Raw genomic sequence first — 22220 nt, forward strand, 5'->3', positions numbered from 1 at the left:
TCCAACATCCTATACCTCGGTGGGAGTCGGAACCGACTCGACGGCGCTTACCAACACACGATCAGTGTGAGTTTCTGCAGTTCTACTCTAGAACACGGCAAACTAAGAGCAGGAGCAAGAAATTCCTCAGTACTATAAATTAGTCTGCAGAAATTTACGGTAGCGAAAAAGCAAAAACATGAGGCTTTTAAAAGCCCAATTCTTAGATGAATAAACCGTTCTTGGATCCCCGCTCATTCACATCTTTTCAACAGTGACCCAGCCCACTGGTTCCTGGAAGCGTCTGGTCTGGTATCCATATAGAAACCCTCTTTCGTAGTACTGCCGGGGCGGAAGAAAAGGGAGGGCTGGAATTCTCAGGCCCGGAAACAGCAACGAGCGGCGTTCGCGTTCTCGCGCGGGGGTAAGGGGTGACAGCGTTCTCGGGAGGCCGCCCCATCTCAAGGGAGCCTCACTTTTAGCATACTGAAGAGGGTGTGCTGTCCAATGGCCCACTTTCTATTATGAGGTTCCTCCGCTCGTACAATAAGGGCTCTGGGACCCAGAAAGATCGCCTCAGAACCGGCGAGGCCCGCCGCACAAGCGGTGGTGTCCGGGTACTTCCCGCTCAGGGATGGAAAAGGGAGGGAGTTTTAGCCCGGGGCCCACCCTCTCGACCCCCTGCCAATAGCCACAAATCAAAATAGGTTTTTGGAGAAATCGAGCCGGGGCATTAATCACCTGAGGTACGTGTGTGAGTCCCGTACTAGGGTCTCGTGTCGCGCGCTTTGATCGGATAGATCAGACTATCTCCACCAGGCGCCGATCCTCAGCGTGCGCTTCGCCTGATCCCAGTGCGCATGCGGGGACACCACGCAAGCGCCAACGGAGTAGACGCCCTTCTTTACTGATCATAGAGTCCAGGTCCTCCGAGAACTGTAAAGAATATGGATCAGAGAAGGACGGGGGAAATGCGCTTTCTCGATGTCTTTATTTTTCACTAAGTAGCCTGAAAAGCTCGAGAAAGAGGTAGGACTCCGACTCCTTGTCTCTGAAGAATGGAGTCTTTCTCAAAGCTTTACTAAACCCTAAGGTGGCGCTGTGAGAAAAGACGAAAAGTGGCGGAAGAAAAGGCGTGTCCTCTTAGCTCCTATTTCGTTTGGCGCGTGTAGCGCTTCGCGCAGACGCCGGGGAGCTGAAGCGGGGCGGGGTGTGGGGAGAGGCTGGCTGACGAACCGGAATTGAGGGGTGGTTCCACGGTGCGCACGCCTCAACATCCGGGCAAGCTTCCCCCCCACCCCCACTTTCTTCCCCTCCTCCCGTCCCCGTCCTTCTCTTGTGGTAACAGGAAACGGAAGTGGAGGGCGTATCCTGTTGCCTCTTAGCAACGCTAGGGGTCAAGTGACCCAACCAGCTGACTCCGGTAGGGGAAGTTACAGTGGCTGCGGGAACTAGAACTGGCGCAGCCACGATTGCCCGGCCGGGGACTTGAGCCGAACTGTCATCGTCAGAATGTCGGGCAAAGACCGAATTGAGATCTTTCCCTCACGAATGTAAGTAAAAGAATGGAAAGAGCGGCACGCAGAGGCGCAGGAACGCGTACCGGGAGCGCAATTACTTTAGGTTCTGCACCAGCAGCGAGCGTCCTTGTATTCGGGGTCCATCTTGAGCTCTCTTCCAGCCTTTTTTTTCTGAGTCTGGGCTAGACTCTCCGACAGCCTCCACTCTGATTCTTCGGCGGGAAGCAGATAGGACAGCGATTTCAGCCCGTAGGAGCAGGTGCTCACTCGGCCTGCTGGCCTCTAGAGGCGCGCTATCTCCACGCAGTAATAGAACCATTCATTCCATGTACCCTGATTGAGGTCTACCCTCCGCCAGGCCCTGTGCGGGACACTGGGCTGAGATGTCTGAACGTTCGCCATTCGTGACCTCACAAAGCTTGCAGTTTAGTGGAGAGACACACAAGAAATGACGTTTGCCAGCTGCTCTAAGAAGGCCAGTTTAGTGCGGTGGGGAACACGAACAAGAGGATTGAATGGAATCGCTCCACCGTGGACGTCAGATTAGATCTTGGATCCTCCTATTCCTTTGCCATAAACCCACTACCGTGCAGTCGGTTCTGACTCGGCGACAGAGTAGAACAGCTTCATAGGGTGTCCATAGCTGTAAAACTTTGCGGGAGTAGACAGCCTCAGCGACTCGTGGGTTCGAACTGTTGATCTTGCTGTTAGCATCCCAGTGCTTAACCCACTGTGCCACTGGGGCACCTTTACTTTTTTGCTTAGTTAGGTGCCGTGGAGTCTGTTCCGACTCAGCCCAGCAGAGCAAAACATTTCCCTGTCCTGCGCCATCCTCACAATTACGTTTGAGCCCATCTTGTTGGGGGGCGAGGGTGGTCTTCCTTATTTTTGCTGATCCTCCACTTTGCATGATGCCCTTCTCCAGGGACTGGTCCCTCCTGACATTGTGTCCAAAGTAGGGAAGATGAAGTCTCCTCATTTCTAAGGAGCCTTCTGGTTGTACTTGTTCAAAACAGATTTATTTGTCCATTGGCAGAAGAATACTTTCAGCATTCTTGGCCAACACCATAATTCAAATGCATCAATTCGTTATAATTTTTCTTATTTATTATTCTTTTCCATTAGACACAGTCAGTTGCCATTTTCCCTTGTTGGTGGGAGGCCATCCCTGAATTTCTAAAATCCTTCTTTTCTCTGTAAGCACTGCACTGTGTTCACACCTATGTTATTATCCATCACATTGAAAAAGGATATTTGTTTACATACCTTTCTCTTGCACTGACCTGTGAGCTTCCTCCAGGTTGAGAGAGTGCCTTGATTAATAATAACTCAAGCAGTTCCACAAAAAATGTTGCTTGAATAAATGTCATGCCTTGGAATCTGTTCAGCTGTAGGGCTCCCTTTTTTCTCTTTTAGCCTGAATTCTTTGGCAGGAGAACTGGTGCTTAACCAGTTTGTAAAGAAAATGCTTAATTTTTTTGTACTGTGCCTTGTAACCTGTGGAGAGTAAAGCTGCTTGTTACCTGTGCTCTCCCCCTCTTCCCATTTCTTATTTGCTTTTCATTGAAGAAGTAGAATAACAGTTTGGACTCAGACATTTGGATTTTTAGTGATCTTCTTTCTGGGCTTTCTGTTGTTTTTCTCATCGAGTCATTTTTCTCAAATATATGAGGACACATAAAATAAAAATATTAAAATTCCAAACCCAGATTGCTAACTTGGCCAGGATAGCTATACCTCTTAATGAAATGATACGTTTTTATTTGTTACCTTCACCTCCTTGCTTTCTACTAGCTGTTTGCACTGGTTTGGAAGGCAATTTTTATTAAATAGATAAGGATCATGATGATCAAAATGCTCACATTTCTTGGTTTTATTTTGTTTAGGATGAACAAAGTTGAAATACGCTTGTTTGGACTTAGACAATAAAAACTGTACATTTATGCAGGTGAAAATTGCCAGTTGACAGGAAATAAAGTGTAGGAAGTAATCACTTTTCTAAATACTTTTCTTTCAAGGCCTGACAGCTGGTGCTTTGTCATGTAGTCAGATGTCTCTGATTCAACTGGAAACAAAGCCATCATCTTAGCTGAAGGAAAACTTTTTTTTTTTTTCATACTGTTACTTCTGAACCATTGGCCACTGAAAACCATGTAGAGCTCAGCTCTACTCCTAACACACATGGGGTTGCCATGAGTTGGGATCAACATGAGTTGGCAGCAACAAGAATGAGAAGCAACTCTGAAAAAAGTGAAAGAGCAGATTTTTATTTTTTGAGACCTGGGTAGAAAATACCCTGGAGACTACTATTTTATGGACAGTTTCACATACAGTATTATTGTGAAACTGTTCACCTTTAATGTGCACCAGAGAAAATAAACCAAGTTTTGAGTGGAACTAAAAGAGACTTGCAGGATTAGGAGTCAGTAGAGGACTGTCAAATCCAGGTTCTGCTACCTAGATAAGGAGTTCTGGTAGCATAGTGGTTATGAGTTGGGCTACTAATCTCAAGGGCAGCAGTTCGAAACTACCAGCCATTTTTTCAGGAGAAAGGTAAGGCTTTCTGCTGCCTTAAAGATTTACTGCCTTGGAAACCCTATGTTGGGTCTCTATGAGTTAGAACCGACTCCATGGCACACTACCACCACTACACACATCCTTTGTAAAGTTTCAAAATGAAAATTTGCCCACTTCAAAGGAAATTAAAATTAGTGGCAGAGTTTAATCTTAGCAATCAATTCATCTTAAAAACAAAGCAAAAAAAAAAAAAATTTCATCTTTGGTCATCTTTGTACTATAAACTTGATGGAATCTGCTGTACTAGGTTTTGGCTTAATTTGCTTCAAGCCCAAATTCCAGTGGTTAGTGTCAACAATAAAGTATGTTAGATATACACATTGGAGTGGATAGCTCCTGCTCAGGCTGAAATCTGAACCAGTTTCATTTGGTTGGACTTCAAGTAAGACCAGTCAGTGCAAAGTCAGCCACACCGCGGTACATGCTTCAAAGAAAGAATTGTCATCTATCTGAAACTATTTATAATTTTTAAGAAGAGGTACATTGGATTTAGATTTGAGCCTTAGGTAACTCACTGGAGTTAGAAATCTGTGTTTCCAAGTTGCTGCCCTCCCCTTTCTTCACAGAATGACCATGGGAAAGTTGATGGGAAAGTTGTTCCATCTTTCTGAGCCTCATTTTCCTGATCTTTATGATAATGTCAAGTCTCTTCCATCTATAAAATTGTCTCTTTTACCTTTACCGGATGATAAGAGACTTCAGTATAATCCAGGAATTTGGCCAAAAGACACATGAATACATGCTGTTTTATTACCACTCCCTGGTATGGTGTATGGCTAAGCACTAGACTTCAAACCACAGGGTATAAGATTCATGCCCAGCAGCTGCTTCCGAAACCCTTTACAGGGTCTCTAGGAATTGGAATTAGCTAGACAGCACTTTCCCAACAATAGCAACATTGTATGAAATTATATCCCCTGTAACAAATCATTTTAAGTGCCTAGGTTGCATAATCTATTACTGAATTTTATTACTGGCTTTTTCCTCTTTCCATACTAAATTTTATGTGGCATATGGCGGCAAGAACAGAAACGTCAGTTTCTGCTGTTGTTTAGTATTGGGGCTTCTGAAGGGTAAAGATTGAAAGAAGGTGAGAAAACTTCAGTGTAAATTTAATTTGTCACTTACCAGGATCTTATGTAAGTCATTTGTTACTTAAAGTTGTTACAAATTAATACAATGATAGGTATTTGGATCTTGATTGATGCTGTCAAAGTACCATGCTAGTTTTTTTTTGTTTGTTTTTTTAAGTTTTCATTGTAGATTGAGTGAAAGTTTACAGGGCAGATCATCAGTTTTACATTCAACAAATCATATACTTTGTTTCATTACAATGATCATAATCCCCTCCATGTACCATGTATTTCTCGGTATTCATTTTAGCTCCTTTTTTTTTTTTTAAACACTCAGGCATATATAATAATTTAAACCACCAAAGGGCACATTCTGCAAACCTGCCTCCTGACTGCCAGCTCTCAGTCCCTCTAATTCCATGAATTTAGAGTCCTCAGCTGCTCCCTCTCTCCATGTACCCATCTCTGCTTCCGTCTCTGGTGTTGCTGCTTCTCTGGATAAGGTCCTGCATTCCACATCTGCTCTTCCTTGATGGTCCTAGGGTCCTCTGTTTCTGGACTGTAAGATTAACTACTCCCCTGTTTTTGTTACAAAACTGCTACCTTTACAATTGTGACAGTCCCAATTTGTCACAATAACAATTACTATTGAATCATAAGAATCTTATCTCCATCTCTTAACCAGACCCATCTAGACAAGATGAAAACTATTCAGTGGGGACTCTGTCTTCCTCAGCACATTTTTTTCCCCCCAGTAAATCAAACTTTTTTTATATAATGTTTTATTGTGAATTATGTGATAGTTTATTTACATGGGAGAACCTTAGCTTTACATTCATCCTGTCGTATATCATTTCATTACCATGGCTACAATCCCCTCTGTGCATCATCAACCAACCAAATGGTATACCCCGCAATCCTGCCTGTCAGTCGTCAGCACACAGCCCCTCTCCCTCTCTAGTTCTGGAGTCCCCAGCTGCTCCATCTCTCCACGTCATCGTCTCTGCCTCCATCACTGGTGTCACTGTATCTGCTCCTGGACTGCAAAGTCAATAACTCCCCTCCTTTTGCTACAAAACGTCTACCTTTACATTTCCAACCCTAAAAGTTAGTCCTGATAGCAATTATTCACTATTGTACCACAAGAGTCTTATCCACATCTGCTTTCATCAGCCCCACCCAGACAGATTGGATACTACTTAGTGGAGATTTTACCTTCCTCTGCATCTTCTGGATCTAGGCTCCCTCTTGAAAGCTTGTAAGCAGTCACTTCTTGCCTTTGTAGTCCTCCCCCCTCCGCCCCCCCCATTTTGGGAAACCAATGTCCAAGTTGTCCATCCCTGTCTACCCTGTATATTGAGCGGGTGGGACTGGTCCTTGCTGTAAAGATTTGTTCCCTCTTTTGAGCTGCTGCATCCATAGGTGTAGGTCAGGCTTATCAAATTGTATCAGATTACTCTTTTTTCCCTCTTCTTTCTTCTAGTTGAGTTCTGATCATTCAACCATTGAAGCCAGGTCAAGTGAATATTATCTGCAGGTATGGGTGTTCTTGTGCATATACCCTCTCTTCTTAGTTTCACTCTCCACTCTAGTCCTCTGTGGCTATGTCACTGTTTGGGCCCATGAGTCCCCAGGTCTTGCCATGCTGCTGGCCAACCAGGTCTCCACTGGGTAGGACTTAGCTCACAGCTTCATTTCTGTTTTTCCCTCACTTCCTTCCCCTTATCGGTGACCACCATGGTCACCAGTCAGGCCACATGCCTGCTCATTTATTCCCCTTGAGTCTTAGTCTTGGAAGGGGGTTTGCCCTGAGGGGACCCGACCACTTGCCTTGATGTCTCCTGGGCGAACAACTTGCTTGTTCTTGTAGTAGTCAGTCAGACTGCCGTTATTGTTTATTTTTCCTGTCGGTCTTTCTTTCAAGAAATATATTCTGTTCTTCTAGCCTCTCCAGGCTGGTCTGCTTGTCCTTTCAAGTGGAGATTTCCCACCTCAGATGATTCTGGATGGGGTTGAGAATTCCATCTATGGTCTTATGCAATGCAAAGTCTCCGCAGGAAGCCTCCTTGATTATGCAAGTTGTAGCCCCATTTTAGGTATTTGTATCAGTTATAGGCAGAAGACGGACTTATAAGCTTTCTATGGTGATATTTCCAGGTATTCCTTTCTCTCCCCCTCAGGTAGCTATTTTACAATGGTATGCAAGGGAAACTAAGATTCAAAAGACATTATTTCCCCTCTTTTGCCCATTCCAACCATGCCTCAATCCCTGTATCCCAGAGCCATGTTGTTCTAAGATTGTGCATACATCACTATTTACCTCTGTCCCACTTAGCCCACACAAACCTGCTTGACTGTTCTCCCATCTGCCTTGTTCTTCCTTCCACAAACTTTTAAATTATACTCCCTCTTGATACCTTGTAAGCCAGTCACTTTGTGCCTTTATCACCCCCTCATTTTAGGTAGCCAGTGTCTAAATTGCCTGTCCGTATCTACCCTGTATACAGAGGGGATAATATTGATAATTGATGTGAAGACTCCTTCCCTCTCTGTTGGTATTTTGAGCTACTACCTCCATGAGCATAGGTCAAGTTCATCAAATTGTAGCAACTTACCCTTGTTTCCTTTATCACAATTTTTTTTTTTTTTTTAATATTCCTCTAGTCGAGTTTTGATTATCAAGCCATTGAGGCTAGGTTGAATGGGTACTATCTGGAAGTTTGTGTGTTCTTGTACATCTCCTCTACCTTCATATCAGTTGGATGCTTCACTTTTCAGCTCTACCCTTCCATGGCTATGTCCTTGACCATGGACTCGGGAGTCCCCAGGTCTCACCACACTAAGGACCAACCAGCCCTTCCTCTTCTCTCTCTCATCTCCAGGTCAGTGAGAGTCTACAGAACGAGATTAAACTCAGTCCATTTCTTCAATGCTGCCTTTCCCCCTCTTCCACTCACCAGAAGACCAATGTGGTCACCAGCAAGCTTACATGCCTGCTCATGTGTTCCCCTTGAGTTTCAATCTTTGAAGGGGGTTTGTCCTGAAGGGACTTGATTGCTTGTTTCCCGGCAAACAATTTGCTTGTTCTTGCAGTAGCCAATCATAGTGCCATTTTTGTTTTGGGTTTTTCCTGCTGATTTAATGCTACAGTTTAAAAAAAAAATTAAATGATTGTGGTATAAAATTCAAAAGGTACAAAAAAGTGTAGTAGTAAAAAGTAAATTGCATTTTTTTCACGTAGCCCATTTTTTAAAGGTAACTACTTTTCTTGAAGTATTTTTGCATCTGTATCAGTACATTTATTCCTTACTTGGCACAACTGAAGCTCTCTGGAACTTCTCTGCCTGCTCCTTGCAGTACAATATTGGGCGGTTGCTCCATATGTAGACTTGTATAGATAGCTTTCTCTTTTTTTATGGCTGCATAGCATTCCCTTGTATGGTGCACTATAACTTATTTAAAAAATAATTTGTTTTCACACTTTAACTGTTACAAATAAGGCTAGAGTGCTTATACTTGTGTGTGCTTTTATGTACATACAGGAATAAATCTGTAGGATAAATTTCACAAGGTGGAGTTGATGATCTGAAGTTAAATGTGTTTCAAATTTACCTATTAAATATACAGCTTTTTTTCCTTCAATTTTTAAAAACATCTATGCTGGAAACTGAAGAAAAGATATTTTAGCTTATAAATCAAATAAGTATTTAAACTATGCTGCTATCATAATTAGGGCTTCTGATAACTTATTATGATTTAATACATGTATATTCTAGATACTGGTAAAGAATTGTTTCTGTTTTAAATAAACTTCTCACCTACCAAACATGCAGGGTGGAAACTGACAGTATTGAAAAACCAATGAAATCTGTCAGCTACAAATGCTGTATATTCTTGCTCTCAGTGCATCAAAGAGTAAAGCGCCATTTTAACCCTCTGTTGGCTAGGTGTTTTGTTTCTTTTACACAATAGGAAGAAATGTCTTTGACTGTTTTGTAGGGCACAGACCATCATGAAGGCTCGATTGAAAGGCGCACAGACAGGCCGGAACCTCCTGAAGAAAAAATCTGATGCCTTGACTCTTCGATTTCGACAGATCCTAAAGAAGATCATAGAGGTAGAAAGACCTTTGTCCAGAACTGTATTTATTTTGGCGCTATCTAAGGAAAATCCAGCCTGGCCCTTGACAGGTTTCATTTTTCTCTAAGTTATTATAATTACTGTTTTTCAAAAGGAAAAATGCCATTGTCGTAACAAGCTTCAGACAGTTCACTTAATGAAATCCAAATTCCAAATCCTTGCTTGAAAAGCCCCACTTAATCTGATTTGACTTTGCCTTCCTCCTCTAGGGCCTGTTTTCTACCAGAATTGCTCTTTCCCCAGATCCTCTTAAGACTGACTTTTCTGGCCATTCGACTGTCGAAAGAGGCTGTCCTGATCACTCAGTCATTTCGTGCTGTCACATCTTGTTTTATTGTTATTGAAGCATTATTGCATGATTATTTTCAAGTTCTCCCCTCCATTGTCCCTTAGAATGTAAGCTTCATGAGAGAAGAGACTGTTGTTTCACCACTATTTTTCCAGAGCCTAAAATAATGCTGACACGTAGTAACTTTAATTCAATGCTTTTTGGACAACTGATATGTGAATGCAGATATATATTTAAAAAACAAACAAAGGCATTTTTCTCCTATAATTACCGTCTCCCTACAGCCCTGGTATCTTTCTCTCATTTCCTCATGGTGGTTCCTTGTGACTCTTTGGTTTATTATACATACAATTCTGTAACCTTCCTCCCATTCCTCACGGTGACAGAATAGGGACATCTTTCTTCAACATTTGTACAAACAGACGTGCCCCATTATTTGAAGTTTGTTGTTCTTAAGTACTGTTGAGTGGGTGACGACTCAGTGCGAGGAGCAGCACGTGTGTTTGAACCACCATCTTGTGCTTAGCAGGCCAGTGTTTACCCTAACGCTCCACACCAGAATTCCATTCTTAGCAATAGTTGTGTGATACTTCTTTGCATGGATAATAAGATGTAACTATTTCACCTTTCCCTTTTTTGTTTGTTCTTAAATCATATGTGTATTTATGCTAGCATTTTTCTAGAAGAGAATCTTAGCATCTGTAGTTAATCATGTATTCATTAAAAATTTTGATAGGAAAAAAAATTTTTTTTTTGATAACTTACAAATTGGCCTCAAATTATTATACTGGTTTCTATTCCTACTGAATGATGTATCAGAGGGCAGTTTTTCTTAAAATCTTCTTAACTGGATATTGTTGTTGTTAAGTGCTGTTGAGTCGATTTCAACTCATTCATAGTGATCCTGTATAGGGTTTCCAAGGAGCAGCTAGTGAGCTTCAATCACTGACCTTGCAGTTCAAACAGCTTTGCAGTCTGGCGCATTAACCCACAGTGCCACATCAGGACTCCTAACTGGATATTAATCATGTTTAATTATATAAAAGTGGTATCTTGTATTTATTAGTTTGCACTGATTTGGATTATTTGTGTTTTTGTGTTTACTGATAATTTTATTTTCTTGGTGAATTTCTTGTCATATTTACTTGTAGGATATAAAATGAGGGAGTTTTTTTCTGGAAAAACTGAATGAAAATGTAATGACATTTTTTTTCCTCCAAAATCTTTGGAACCCCCTTAGATATGTATTTTGGGGGTGCAGGAGAGGCTAGTGTATAAACTGCTAACAATATTTTCTTCTCCAAGTCTTAATTTTTTTAAAAATGTTATCTTCATTTTTGTTTGATCAAATCATTTAGCCTTTAACTTTGTATAACTTCTGGGTAAAATTTAGAAATATTCTATATTTTATGTATTTTTTTAAAAACTTTTATTTTTAATACATTTGTAGGGTTAGGTTGTTTGGTTTTGGTTTTGGTATGATATGAGGTATAAATTTGACTTTGATCATTTTCAAATTAGCAGCCAGTTGAATGGTTTCTACTTGGTTTCCATGTGTAGGTTTGGGATTGTTTCTGAACTGACTTTTCCATTTCATTCATCAAGAGGCAGTCGTTAGAACATAACAAGGGGATACTAAATGGTTTAGAATCAGAAAAGGTGTGCACCAGGGCTGTTTCTTTCACCATGCTTAATCAATCAGTAGGCTGAGCAAATAATCCAAGAATACGGCATCAGGATTGGAGGCAGACTCATTAACCACCTGCAGCATGCAGATAACACAACCTTGCTTGCTGAAATTGAAGAGGACTTCAAATATTTATTGATGAAGATCAAAGACCTCAGCCGTCAGTATGGATTACACCTCATTGTAAAGAAAATAAAAATCTTCACAACTGGACCAATAAATAACATCATAATAAGTAGAAAAGATTGACGTTGTCTAAGACTTCATTTTGTTTGGATCTACAATCAACACTTATGGAAGCGGCAGTCAAGAAATCAAGTGACGTATTGCATTAGGCAAATCTGCCGCACAAGACCTTTTTAAAGTGTTCAAGAGCAAGCATGTCAGTTTGAAGACTAAATTGCGCCTGACCCAAGCCATGGTATTTTCGTAATCTCGTATGCATGTGAAGGTTTGACAGTGAATAAGGCAGGATGTTTGAATTAAATGTTGGAGAAGAATAGTAAAAGTACCATGGACAGCCAGAAGAACAAGCAGGTCTGTGTTGGAAGAGGTACAGCCAGAATGCTCCTTAGAGGCACAGAGAGTGAGACTTTGTCTCTCATACTTCGCACATATTATCATCAGGAGGGACCAGTCCTTGGAGAAGGACATTATGCTTGGTAAAGTGAAGGGTCAGCAAAAAAAAGAGGAACATCTCCAATGAGATGGATTGACACCATGGCAGCAGCAGTGGGCTCATGAATCACAATTATGAGCATAGCACAGTGTTTCATTCTGTTGTGAATAGGGTCACTGTGCTATGAGTTGGAACCAACAACAAAGTATCGAACATGGAGTCCTGGTATGGTGCTGTAAGATAAGCATTGGACTGTTAACCACAGGGTTGGAAATTTCAATCCCACCAGCCACTCCTTGGAAATCCTATACTGGGTCGCTGTGAGGTGGGACTAACTTGACAGCACTTAACGACCAGTATCAAACATACTTCCTTATCATAACTAGATTTTTAATACCTGGTAAGGCAACTCCCCACCCACCTATTAGGTTTTCTTGTCTTTCAATAAAATGATTGGATATTCTCAAGCATTAAATCATCTAGAAACTATATGCAGTAAGATTTTGACTACAATTGCAGTGTATTTAAGAGATTAATTTGAGCAAATCAAAGTATACCCATTAAAGATAAGATAGGTCCTTCAGTAAAGCGTCACAGTTTTCTAGTAATGTGTTTATTCAGATGCTTTCATTTCAAAACTCCTGGCTTTGCAATATTGTTAGTGACCATAATCAAAAATATTCAAGATAATTGGAAATTTTTCTTTTGTCATTATCATCAAATTAATATTTATGTGCACACTAAACACAAAATACTGATGGATATTAAATGAACATAATTATGAACAGTTTTTCCTTGTAAGAAACTTGGTTGAATCTGTTGGTTTGTGCTTTTCCAGACTAAAATGTTGATGGGTGATGTGATGAGGGAAGCTGCCTTTTCCCTTGCCGAGGCCAAGTTCACAGCCGGGGACTTCAGGTAACAAGATTAAATGGGGTATTTTGGAAAAACAAAGTGCTTTCATGGTCATTTTATTTATAAACCATTTTTATATTTAAAGATGTATAAACTTAAAAACAAATTATATAGTAATAAGAAGGAAGAACGTTTTAACCCTCATTGCTTTAATACCATTGTTTTTATTACCACTCAGATTTATGTTTTACATAATTGCAGGAATAGGATTTAAACTGCAGGGTCCGTAGTTCAAACCCACCAAATGCTTTTGCAAACCTTATATAGCATTGCTGTGAATCTGAACTGATGGGATGGCACAACAATTGGCACTGTTATTAAGTTCCATCAAGTTGGTTCCAACTCACTGACCCTGTACAGGGTTTCTGAGGAGCGACTGACTGGTGGATTTGAACTACCAACTTTGCAGTTAGCAGTTCAGTCCTTTTCCTATAGCGCCACAGCAAGACTCCAAAATGGGTCTTATGGGGCTAAAATTAAGGTGTCAGCAGGGCTGCATTCCTTCTAGAGGCTAGAGGGAAATATCAAAAAACCTTCTAGAGGTTTCCTTTATTCCATGGCTCATGGCTACATCACCCTGACTTCTGTTTCTGTCATCACATCACCTTCAATAGACATGTTGTTGTTAAGTGCATTCGAGTTGATTCCAACTCATAGTGTATTCCTTTCATCTTCTCTTGATGCTTTCTGCATCATTCAATAATTTGCCCAGCGAATCTTTCAGTAACGAAAGTCGAGGCTTGAATTTTTTCTTCAGTTCCCACAGCTTGAGAAATGCTGAGCGTGGTCTTCCTTTAGGTGGACTTTAATCTCCAACCTTTAAGTTAGCAGCCCAGGGCTTTAACATTTGCACTACCCAGGAATTCCACCACCATTTTTTTGTTTTAACTTTTTATTGTGAATTGAGTAAAGGTTTACAGACAGTATCATCAGTTTTACATTCGAGAAATTATACACTTTGTTTCATCTCAATGATTCCAATCCCCCCCAAGCAACAAGTTATCCCACTTCCTCCTTGTGGTTCCTGTTTCCATTCCACCCTCATCATATCCCTTCTCAACTTGGTCCTTCTGTTGCCCTTTTGAATTTGAATGATTGACAGTTCCATCATTCATAGTGAGCATACCTCACTAGTGTTGTTGTCTCCGTATATTCCTATCTACTACTCAAGCTTAAAGTTGGGCCATGAGCGTGAGTTGCTTTCTAGACCTGAATGGTGCTGCCATTCTTCATTTGTGTTATCTAATAGCTTTTCCTCATAGCAGGTTTTACAACTTGAGGGGCATACTGGTCTCTGAAGTGGTAGGCTTTAATTGTTCACCAATATTGGTAAAATAAATAGCATTGATTTTTCCAGCAGAAGAAGAAATCAATGTTTACTTGTCATGTGACTGTGACCCAGGGTAGTTATGGAGAAAACACATTTTCTGATAATAACAGGGAATCAGACAGGGCTGATGGAAGTTAGATAAATTCTGGGATAAAGATCCAACTCCTGCTTAACTAGTTGACCAGCAAACCTAGACGGTAGCACAGTTTTCTTCTAATTACACTGGATGAATAAAATCATATCCATGCATCCAAGGTATTACTGAAAGCTCAAACATTTTCTGTACTTTCAAAATCATTCATGCCTTGGTGGTGCAATGGTTAAATGCTCAAATGCTGACCTGTGGGTCAGCAGATCAAACCAACCAGTTGCTCCGCAGGAGAAAGATATGGTAGTGAGCTCTTGTAAAGGTGTTGTTTTGAAGTCCCACAAAGTCAGTTTCGACTCATAGCGACCCTGTATAGGGGTTTCCAAGGATCGATGGGTGGATTTGAACCACCAACCTTGCAGTTAGCAGCCCAATGCTTATCCTACAGCACCACCTTCGGACTGGAAACCCTGTGAGGCAGTTCTGTCCTGTAGGGTCGCTGTAAGTCAAGTAGTCATTGGCAATAGTTTTGATGCTTTGAATGTTCTTGTTCTGCTCTCTGAGGCTCTCTTCTTGCAGCAGAGATTTCTCTCCTTTTCTAGAAAAAGACAATTATCAAGACCTATTTGTGACATCTTACTCTTGGTCTAATTTATTGTTGAAAGTATCCAATAGGTTTCTGCAAGTTTTTTTCTCATTCTAGAACCGCAACTAAATAGAGGCCTTCTATTTTTCTGCAGCACCACAGTTATCCAAAATGTGAATAAAGCCCAAGTGAAGATTCGTGCTAAAAAAGATAATGTAGCAGGTAAGGTTTCAACTCTAGAAAGGGGGAGAGAAGATGGCCTTTACAAATGAACTTGTTTACATAGCAAGTCCTTGACTTCCCAGTGTCTCACTTCCTCTTATGGCAAGTTAATTGATTTTAGATGTTAAAACTGTAATAACTAGGACCATGATTACTGAGGATGATTTGACTTTTGACTAGAAATGAACATTTAAGGAACTTAATGTCTGAATTCATTCATTGAGACCATGTTACAATTCCAGAAATAATCTCTTGAGTTTTGAGTATTTGATGGGAAACAGGATTAGCGATGAACAAAGTATTTCAGCGTTATTTCTGTGACTGTATCTATGCTTCTCGGAGTCCTGGTGTGGCAAATGCACTGGACTGCAAGCTCTGCAATGTAAGCAGTTGAAGCCCACCAGCCGCTCCTTGGAAACCCTATACAGGGTCTCTATGAGTCAGAACTGACTCAATAGCACTTAACAACACAATATTTGCTTCTCTGTTTCACAGGTGTTACTTTGCCAGTGTTTGAACATTATCATGAAGGAACAGACAGTAAGTGACGCTTTTTGTAAACCATGGCTCTTTCTTTCATTATGAACCCACCTATTAGACTTCTGTTGTCTTTCCACGCATAGGAAGGAATTGCTTGTAATTTCTAGGTTGGTTTTTAAAAAAATACTATAAGATCTTAAGCATTGGGATGGAATTTAAATGCTGAATCTTTGTAGATTTTAATAGCTTCCCCATGGTTTGTAATTCTCTCACCCATCTTAATAAGTCTTTTCAAAGTTATTCACTTACCCGCCCCCCCACATGGAAACAGTATTCTGTTTTGCGTGTATTCATAGTTCATTGGTTTATGTAGTGTTTAATCAAATCACACTGAATAAGAAACACAAAGAAGCAGAGAATCCCAGAGCTACCAGGGAGCATCTCTGTATTGCAGCTCATCAGGCGGTGTAATTTACAAAGGGAATGTGTGGCACTGTTTAATCCAGCAAGCTGGGGTCATGAGGTCCGGTGAAAGGCTGCTTCTGTGACTATCTTTAAAATAGTGTCTTTTTGGAAACCTTTAGTCAGCGCCATAGGCCTGCAGTTTAAGGAGTAGTGGGATGGGCATTTAACTGGGGTCAGTAAATTTATCTTTCCATGTTCAGTAGTAATCTGTATTATCTTCTTTTGGGGAATCTAATGGGAAAGATTGTTTTGTTTTGTTTTCTGTAATTACAAATGTTGTCTGACTGGCTCTTTCAGGCTATGAACTGACTGGTTTAGCCAGAGGTGGGGAACAATTGGCAAAGTTAAAGAGGAATTATGCCAAAGCAGTGGAACTCCTGGTGGAACTCGCTTCGCTCCAGGTAAGGAGCAGCAGAGCTAGAGGGCTGCTGAGGTTTATTTCCAGTCGTCAGCTGGGGAAGCTTCAGGTCTTGTATCAGAGCATACTTGAGTCAGCCGGTAATCCACACTCTGCATGAACCTGTGTGAAACTGGCCCACGAGCTTTTCATTGACGACACGGTAGCTTCCACACCATTGTTGCTACCTTTACTGCTAACAAAATGTTGTGTGATTTTTTTTTTTTTTTCCTGCTAGGTGAAAAGAGCAACAGTCACCACAAGACTTAAATATAAATAGACCATGATTTTAGGCATGAAGGGCATTTTTCTTTCATGACCAGATATCTGTTATCTAGGTTATTAGTTCAGCATTCTCTCCTCTTGACAACTTTATGTATTTATTTAAGTTGGAAGTAAGTAAATTATGGTGTTGGTGGTTATGTGCCGTGGAATCGGTTCCGACTTAGAGCAACCCTGCACAGGGTTTCTAAGGCTGTAAATCTTTATGGGTGCAGAAAGCCTCATCTTCCTCCCACGGAACAGCTGGTAGTTAACTAGAACTGCTGACCCTGAGGTTAGCTGCCCAATTTATAGCCACATTATAGTAGCATGGAAATAGTGTTAGGTCTGTGGAAATCACAAGAAGGTCCTGGTTTGTCAACATATTCCAAAGTAGTAGTCTTGGTTCCCAAATGCTTTTCACAAGTCTCAGTAGAGTCAAGTCAACAGAGCAGGATTAGAAAATCTTTGTTCTTACATGATTAATTTGTCCTCTTATTTTAGACCTCCTTTGTTACTTTGGATGAAGCTATTAAGATAACCAACAGGCGTGTCAATGCCATTGAACATGGTGAGTATAAGCTGTTTTTGGAGGTACTATGCTCATTCATTTGTCCATCCCCCTACCCCCCCCACCCCCACTGGTTACCAGCCACTAGGAATCAGCTGCTGTAAGAAACACTCAGGATTATAAAATGAATCAGACATGCCCACAGTGGGAAGAGAGAAGGGTGTTAGTAATCCATAAAGCACTATTAAGTTCTTTGAAAGAAATGTGAGTAGGATGCAGGGACTTAAAGAGGTGAGTTATGATTTATTAGTTTTTGGTTATTCGTACAACTAGTAAAGGATGCAAATCTAAATTTCAAACAGGCTTCCCCCAGTGGTGCTTTCTGTATTTTTTTCCAGTGTGTAAGCAATACATCTTTATTCATATTGCTGTTGTTAGGTACCGTTGAGTTGGTTCCCACTCATAGCAACTCTGTGCACAACAGAATGAAACACTACCCAGTCCTGCGGCATCCTCACAATTGTTATTATGCGTGACTCCAGTGGTGCTGCCACTGTGCCTGTCCATCTCGGTGGAGGTCTTCCTTTTTTTGCAGATCTTCCACATTTCCAAGCATGATGTCCTTTTCTGGGGACTTCCTGATAACGTATTTGAGGTATGAGAGATAAAGTCTCACTATCCTGGCTTCTAAGGAACACTCAAATGTACGTCTTTGGACACAGACCTGTTTGTTCTTCTGGAAGTCCATGTCTTATCTAACAACACAACTTACATGCATCAACTCTTCTACAATCTTTTTTATTGTCCAACTGTCACATGCATATGGAGCTATTGAAAATACCATGGTCAGGTGCACTTTTGACCAAACTAACATCTTTGCTCTTGAACAGTTTAAAGAGGTCTTGTGAAGCAGGTTTGTGTAATGCAATATGTTGTCTGACTTCTTGGCTACTGCTTGCGTGAGTGTTGATAGTGGATCCAAGCAAAATGCAGTTTTTGGCAGCTTCGATCTTTTCTCCATTTATCGTGATGTTATTTATTGGTTCAGTGTAAGGACTTTTGTTTTCTTTACATTGAAGTGTAACCCATACTGAAGGTTGTGGTCTTTGATCTTCATCAGTAAGTATTTTAAGTCCTGTTTGCTTCCAGCAAGGTTGTATTATCTGCATATTGCAGATTGTTAATGAGTCTTCCTCCAATTCTGATGCCACATTCTTCTTCATATAATCCAATTTCTCAGATTATTTGCTCATCATAATGATTAAGTATGTGAAGGAAAGCAACCCTGGCACACAGCTCTCCTGATTCTAAACCATTCAGTGTCCCCTTGTTCTATTTGAGTGACTACCTCTTGGTCTATGTACAGGTTCTTCCTCATGAGTACAGTTAAGTGTTCTGGAATACTCATTCTTCCCAGTGTTATCCAGCGCTTCTCAGGTTCCACATAGTCAAAAGCCTTTTCATATTCAACAAAGCACAGGTAAACATCTTTCTGGTATTCTCTACATTCAGCCAAGTTCTGTCTGACATCAGCAGTGATAATCCCTAGTTCCACATCCTTTTCTGAATTCCTGGCAGTTCTCTGTCAACGCTCTGTTGCAACCATTTTTGAGTTATCTTCAGCAAAATTTTACTTGTATGTGATATTAATGATACTGTCCAATGATTTCTGCATTTTGTTGGGTTACCTGTCTTTGAAATGGGCACAAATATGGATTTCTTCCATTTAGTTGACCAGGTAGCAGTTTTCCAAATTTCTTGTTGATTATGAATGAGCCCCTCCAGTGCTGCATTGGTTTGTTGAAGGATTTCAATCTGTTATCCATCAATTCCTGAGTACTGTTCTTTGCCAGTGCCTTCAGTTCATCTTGGGCCTACTCCTTCAGAACCAGTGGTTCTTGATCATATGCTGCCTTTTGAAATGGGTGAACATCAACCATTTCTTTGACTCTGTATACCTTCCAACTTCTTTTGATACTTTCTGCATCATTCAATATCTTGACCATAGAATCCTTTAGTCCTTCAAGCTGAGGGTTGAATTTTTACTTCAGTTTTTTTTAGTTTCAGAAATGCTGATTGTGTTCTTCTATTGTGCTTTTGTAATTCCTGGTCTTTTGCACATTTCATTATAATACTTTGCTTTGTCTTCTTAAGCTGTCCTCTAAAATTTTCTGTTCAGCTCTTTTACCTCCTCATTTCTACACTGTTTCACAGTCCCTTCTGGCATCCATTTTAGACTATCCTGAGCGACCTTTGCTTTCTTCTTGTATGATGTTCTTGATGTTATCCCACAGCTCTTCTGGTCTTCGCCCATTAGTGTCTAATGCAACAAATCTGTTCTTTTAGAATGGTATTTAAATTCAGGTGGGAAATATGTTCCAGGTCATATTTTTTGGCTCTTGTGGACTTGTTTTAATATTCTTCAGCTTCAGCTTGAACTTGTATGTGAGCAATCAGTGGTCTGTTGTACGTACAGTCTGCCTCTGGCCTTGTTTTGGCTGATGATTTGGAGGTTTTCCACCGCCTTTTCTCACAAAGGACTTCTGGTGTAGTGCTGTGGATCAGCATTGGACTGAGACCCACAAGGTTGGCAGTTCAAACCCACGAGCTGCTCCTTAGAAACCCTATACAGGGTCACTATGAGCCAGACCTGACTTGACAACACTCAGCAACAACAGCTTCCCACAGATATAGCCAATTTGATTCCTGTGTATTCCATCTGGTAAGGTTCATGTGTGTAGTCACCATTTATGTTAACATAAAGAAGGTATTTGCAATGAATAAGACATTGGTCTTGCAAAATTTTATCATACGATCTCTGGTATCATTTCTTTCACCAACACCATATTTTCCAACTGCTTATCCTTCTTTGTTTATAGTCTTAGTATTCTAATCACCAGTAATCAGTACATCTTGATTCCATGTTTGATCAATTTCACTGAAGAAGTTGATAGAATTCTTCAAATTCTTTATCACTGGTTTTCGTGATTGGTACATCAGTTTGAATTAGGCATATAGATGTTGTCCTATCACAGACAGCATTGTACTTTTAGATCTTGACATTTTCTTTTTGACAATGAATGTGATGGCATTACTCTTTCATTTGTTGTTTAGGCATAGTAAACTATATGTTGTCTCATACAGAATGGACAGTACCAGCCCATTTAGCTCATTAATGCCTAGGATATCTATGTTTGTGCTTTCTGTTTCAGTTTTGAAACTTCCAATTTTCCTAGATTCATACTTCCTAAGTTGAATGTTCTGATTATAAATGAATGTTTGCAGTGGTTTCTCTTCATTTTGAGTTGTGCCCCATCAGAAAATGAAGGTCCTGAAAACTTTACTCCATTTGCATCGTCATGGTCAACTCTACTTTGAGGAAGCAGCTCTTCTCCACTGGTATTTTGAGGGCCTTCCAACCTGAGGGGCTCATCTTCTGGCACTGTATCTGACAATATTCTGGTGCTCTTCATCATGTTTCAGTATTCAGTAATCTGGTGTTGACAGTGTTCTACTGCTATTCGTAAGGTTTTCAGTGGCTAAGCATTCAGATGTAGTCCACCTTTCCATCTTCCTAGTCTGTCTTAGCCTGGAAGCTCAGGTAAAAGCTGTCTACCACAGGTGACCCTGCTGGTATTTAAAGTACCGGTGGCATAATTTCCAGCACCACCGCAACTCACAAGCCACCAAGTACGACAAACTGACAGATGAGTGGAGTCCTTTTTAAAATATAATTTTAAATTCCCCTCCTTTAGGCCTTATGTCCTGTACTTGATTTCTAGAAATAAATTTTGATTCATTTCTTTTTCTTCACTGTTAACAGTACTTTCTGCTCAGTTTGCATTAAACATTTCAGTTTTAAGAAACGAGAGGAGCAAAGTCCAAATAGTAAATTATTTTATTTCAGGTTCTATTAGTGTTAGAAAGGAAGTTATGTTGTATTTTAAAATGCAAAATATATTTCTTCTGTGCTTACTAGTACTTTGTACTTGAAACTGCAAGCCAAACAAAATGAATAAGGTAATGGTGCTTACCCTTTAAAGAGAATAGAATCAGAGTAAGCAAATTCTGTATTAAGTAGAACCTAATGACTGGCATAAAACTCAACAAATCCTAATTTTTTTGCTCATCTACTTAATGTCTGTGTTTCAGAGTGATGTATTTATGTTTTGTCAATAGATTCGTGTTGTATATGTTTTGGTCCAGTATGTTATCTATGGATAGAAAAGACACTAGATAGAAAGGCATATACCAAAATCCTTACAATGATTACTTTGGAATGACTGGATTGTATTTCATTTTTGGTGTTCCTGTGTATTTGTTTTTTAAGTTTTCTGTATTGTTGTTGTTAGGTTACCTTCAAGACAATACTTACTTATAGCAACCTTATACACAGCAGAACAAAACATTGCCTGATCCTGGACCAACCTCACAATTGTTGCCACACTTGACCCTATTGATGCTGCCACTCTGCCAATCCATCTCGCTGGGAATCTTCCCCTTTTTCTCAGACCTTGCACCTTAACCAAACATGATATCCTTCTCCAGTGACTGGTCCCTCCTTACAATATGTCTGAAGTGTCAGAGACGAAGTTTGCCCATCGTGGCCTCCAAAAAGCACTCTGGCTGCTCTTTTTCCAACACAGATCTGTTGGTTCTTTTGGCAGTTCATGGCACTTTCAATATTCTCCAACACCATAACTCAAAAGCATCAATTCTTCTACAGTCTTCCTTATTCACTGTCCAGCTTTCACATGCATATGAGATTATTGAAAATACCATGGTTTGGGTCAGGCACACCTTAGTCTTCAAGCTGACATCTTTTAAAAAGGTCTTGTGCAGCAGATTTGCCTAATGCAATACGTCGTTTGATTTCTTTACTGCTGCTTCCATGAGTGCTGATAGTTGATCCAAGAAGAATGAGGTCCTTGACAACTTCAATCTTTTCTCCATTGATAAGAATGTTGTTTATTGGTCCAGCAGTGAGGATTTGTTTTTTTTTTACATTGAGATGCAATCCATACCCTAGGCTGTGCTCTTTGATCTTCATCAGTAAGTATTTTAAGTCCTCTTCACTTTCA

General features: G+C 40.5%; 1 protein-coding gene across 1 annotated transcript in view; it reads left to right on the forward strand.

Annotated features, from left to right (window-relative positions):
* The first annotated feature begins 1326 nt into the window (after positions 1 to 1326).
* ATP6V1D (ATPase, H+ transporting, lysosomal 34kDa, V1 subunit D) overlaps positions 1327 to 22220 on the forward strand; it is a 30590-nt gene continuing 9696 nt past the window's right edge. The window contains exons 1-7 of the mRNA XM_006873055.1: positions 1327 to 1532; positions 9149 to 9266; positions 12723 to 12802; positions 14958 to 15025; positions 15521 to 15565; positions 16268 to 16371; positions 17133 to 17199. Coding sequence (XP_006873117.1) covers positions 1492 to 1532; positions 9149 to 9266; positions 12723 to 12802; positions 14958 to 15025; positions 15521 to 15565; positions 16268 to 16371; positions 17133 to 17199 — 523 coding nt within the window. The 5' untranslated portion in view covers positions 1327 to 1491. The remainder of the gene's footprint in view (positions 1533 to 9148; positions 9267 to 12722; positions 12803 to 14957; positions 15026 to 15520; positions 15566 to 16267; positions 16372 to 17132; positions 17200 to 22220) is intronic.

This window comes from Chrysochloris asiatica, unplaced genomic scaffold (assembly GCF_000296735.1).
Source record: "Chrysochloris asiatica unplaced genomic scaffold, ChrAsi1.0 scaffold00221, whole genome shotgun sequence".
Classification (NCBI taxonomy): domain Eukaryota; kingdom Metazoa; phylum Chordata; class Mammalia; order Afrosoricida; family Chrysochloridae; genus Chrysochloris; species Chrysochloris asiatica.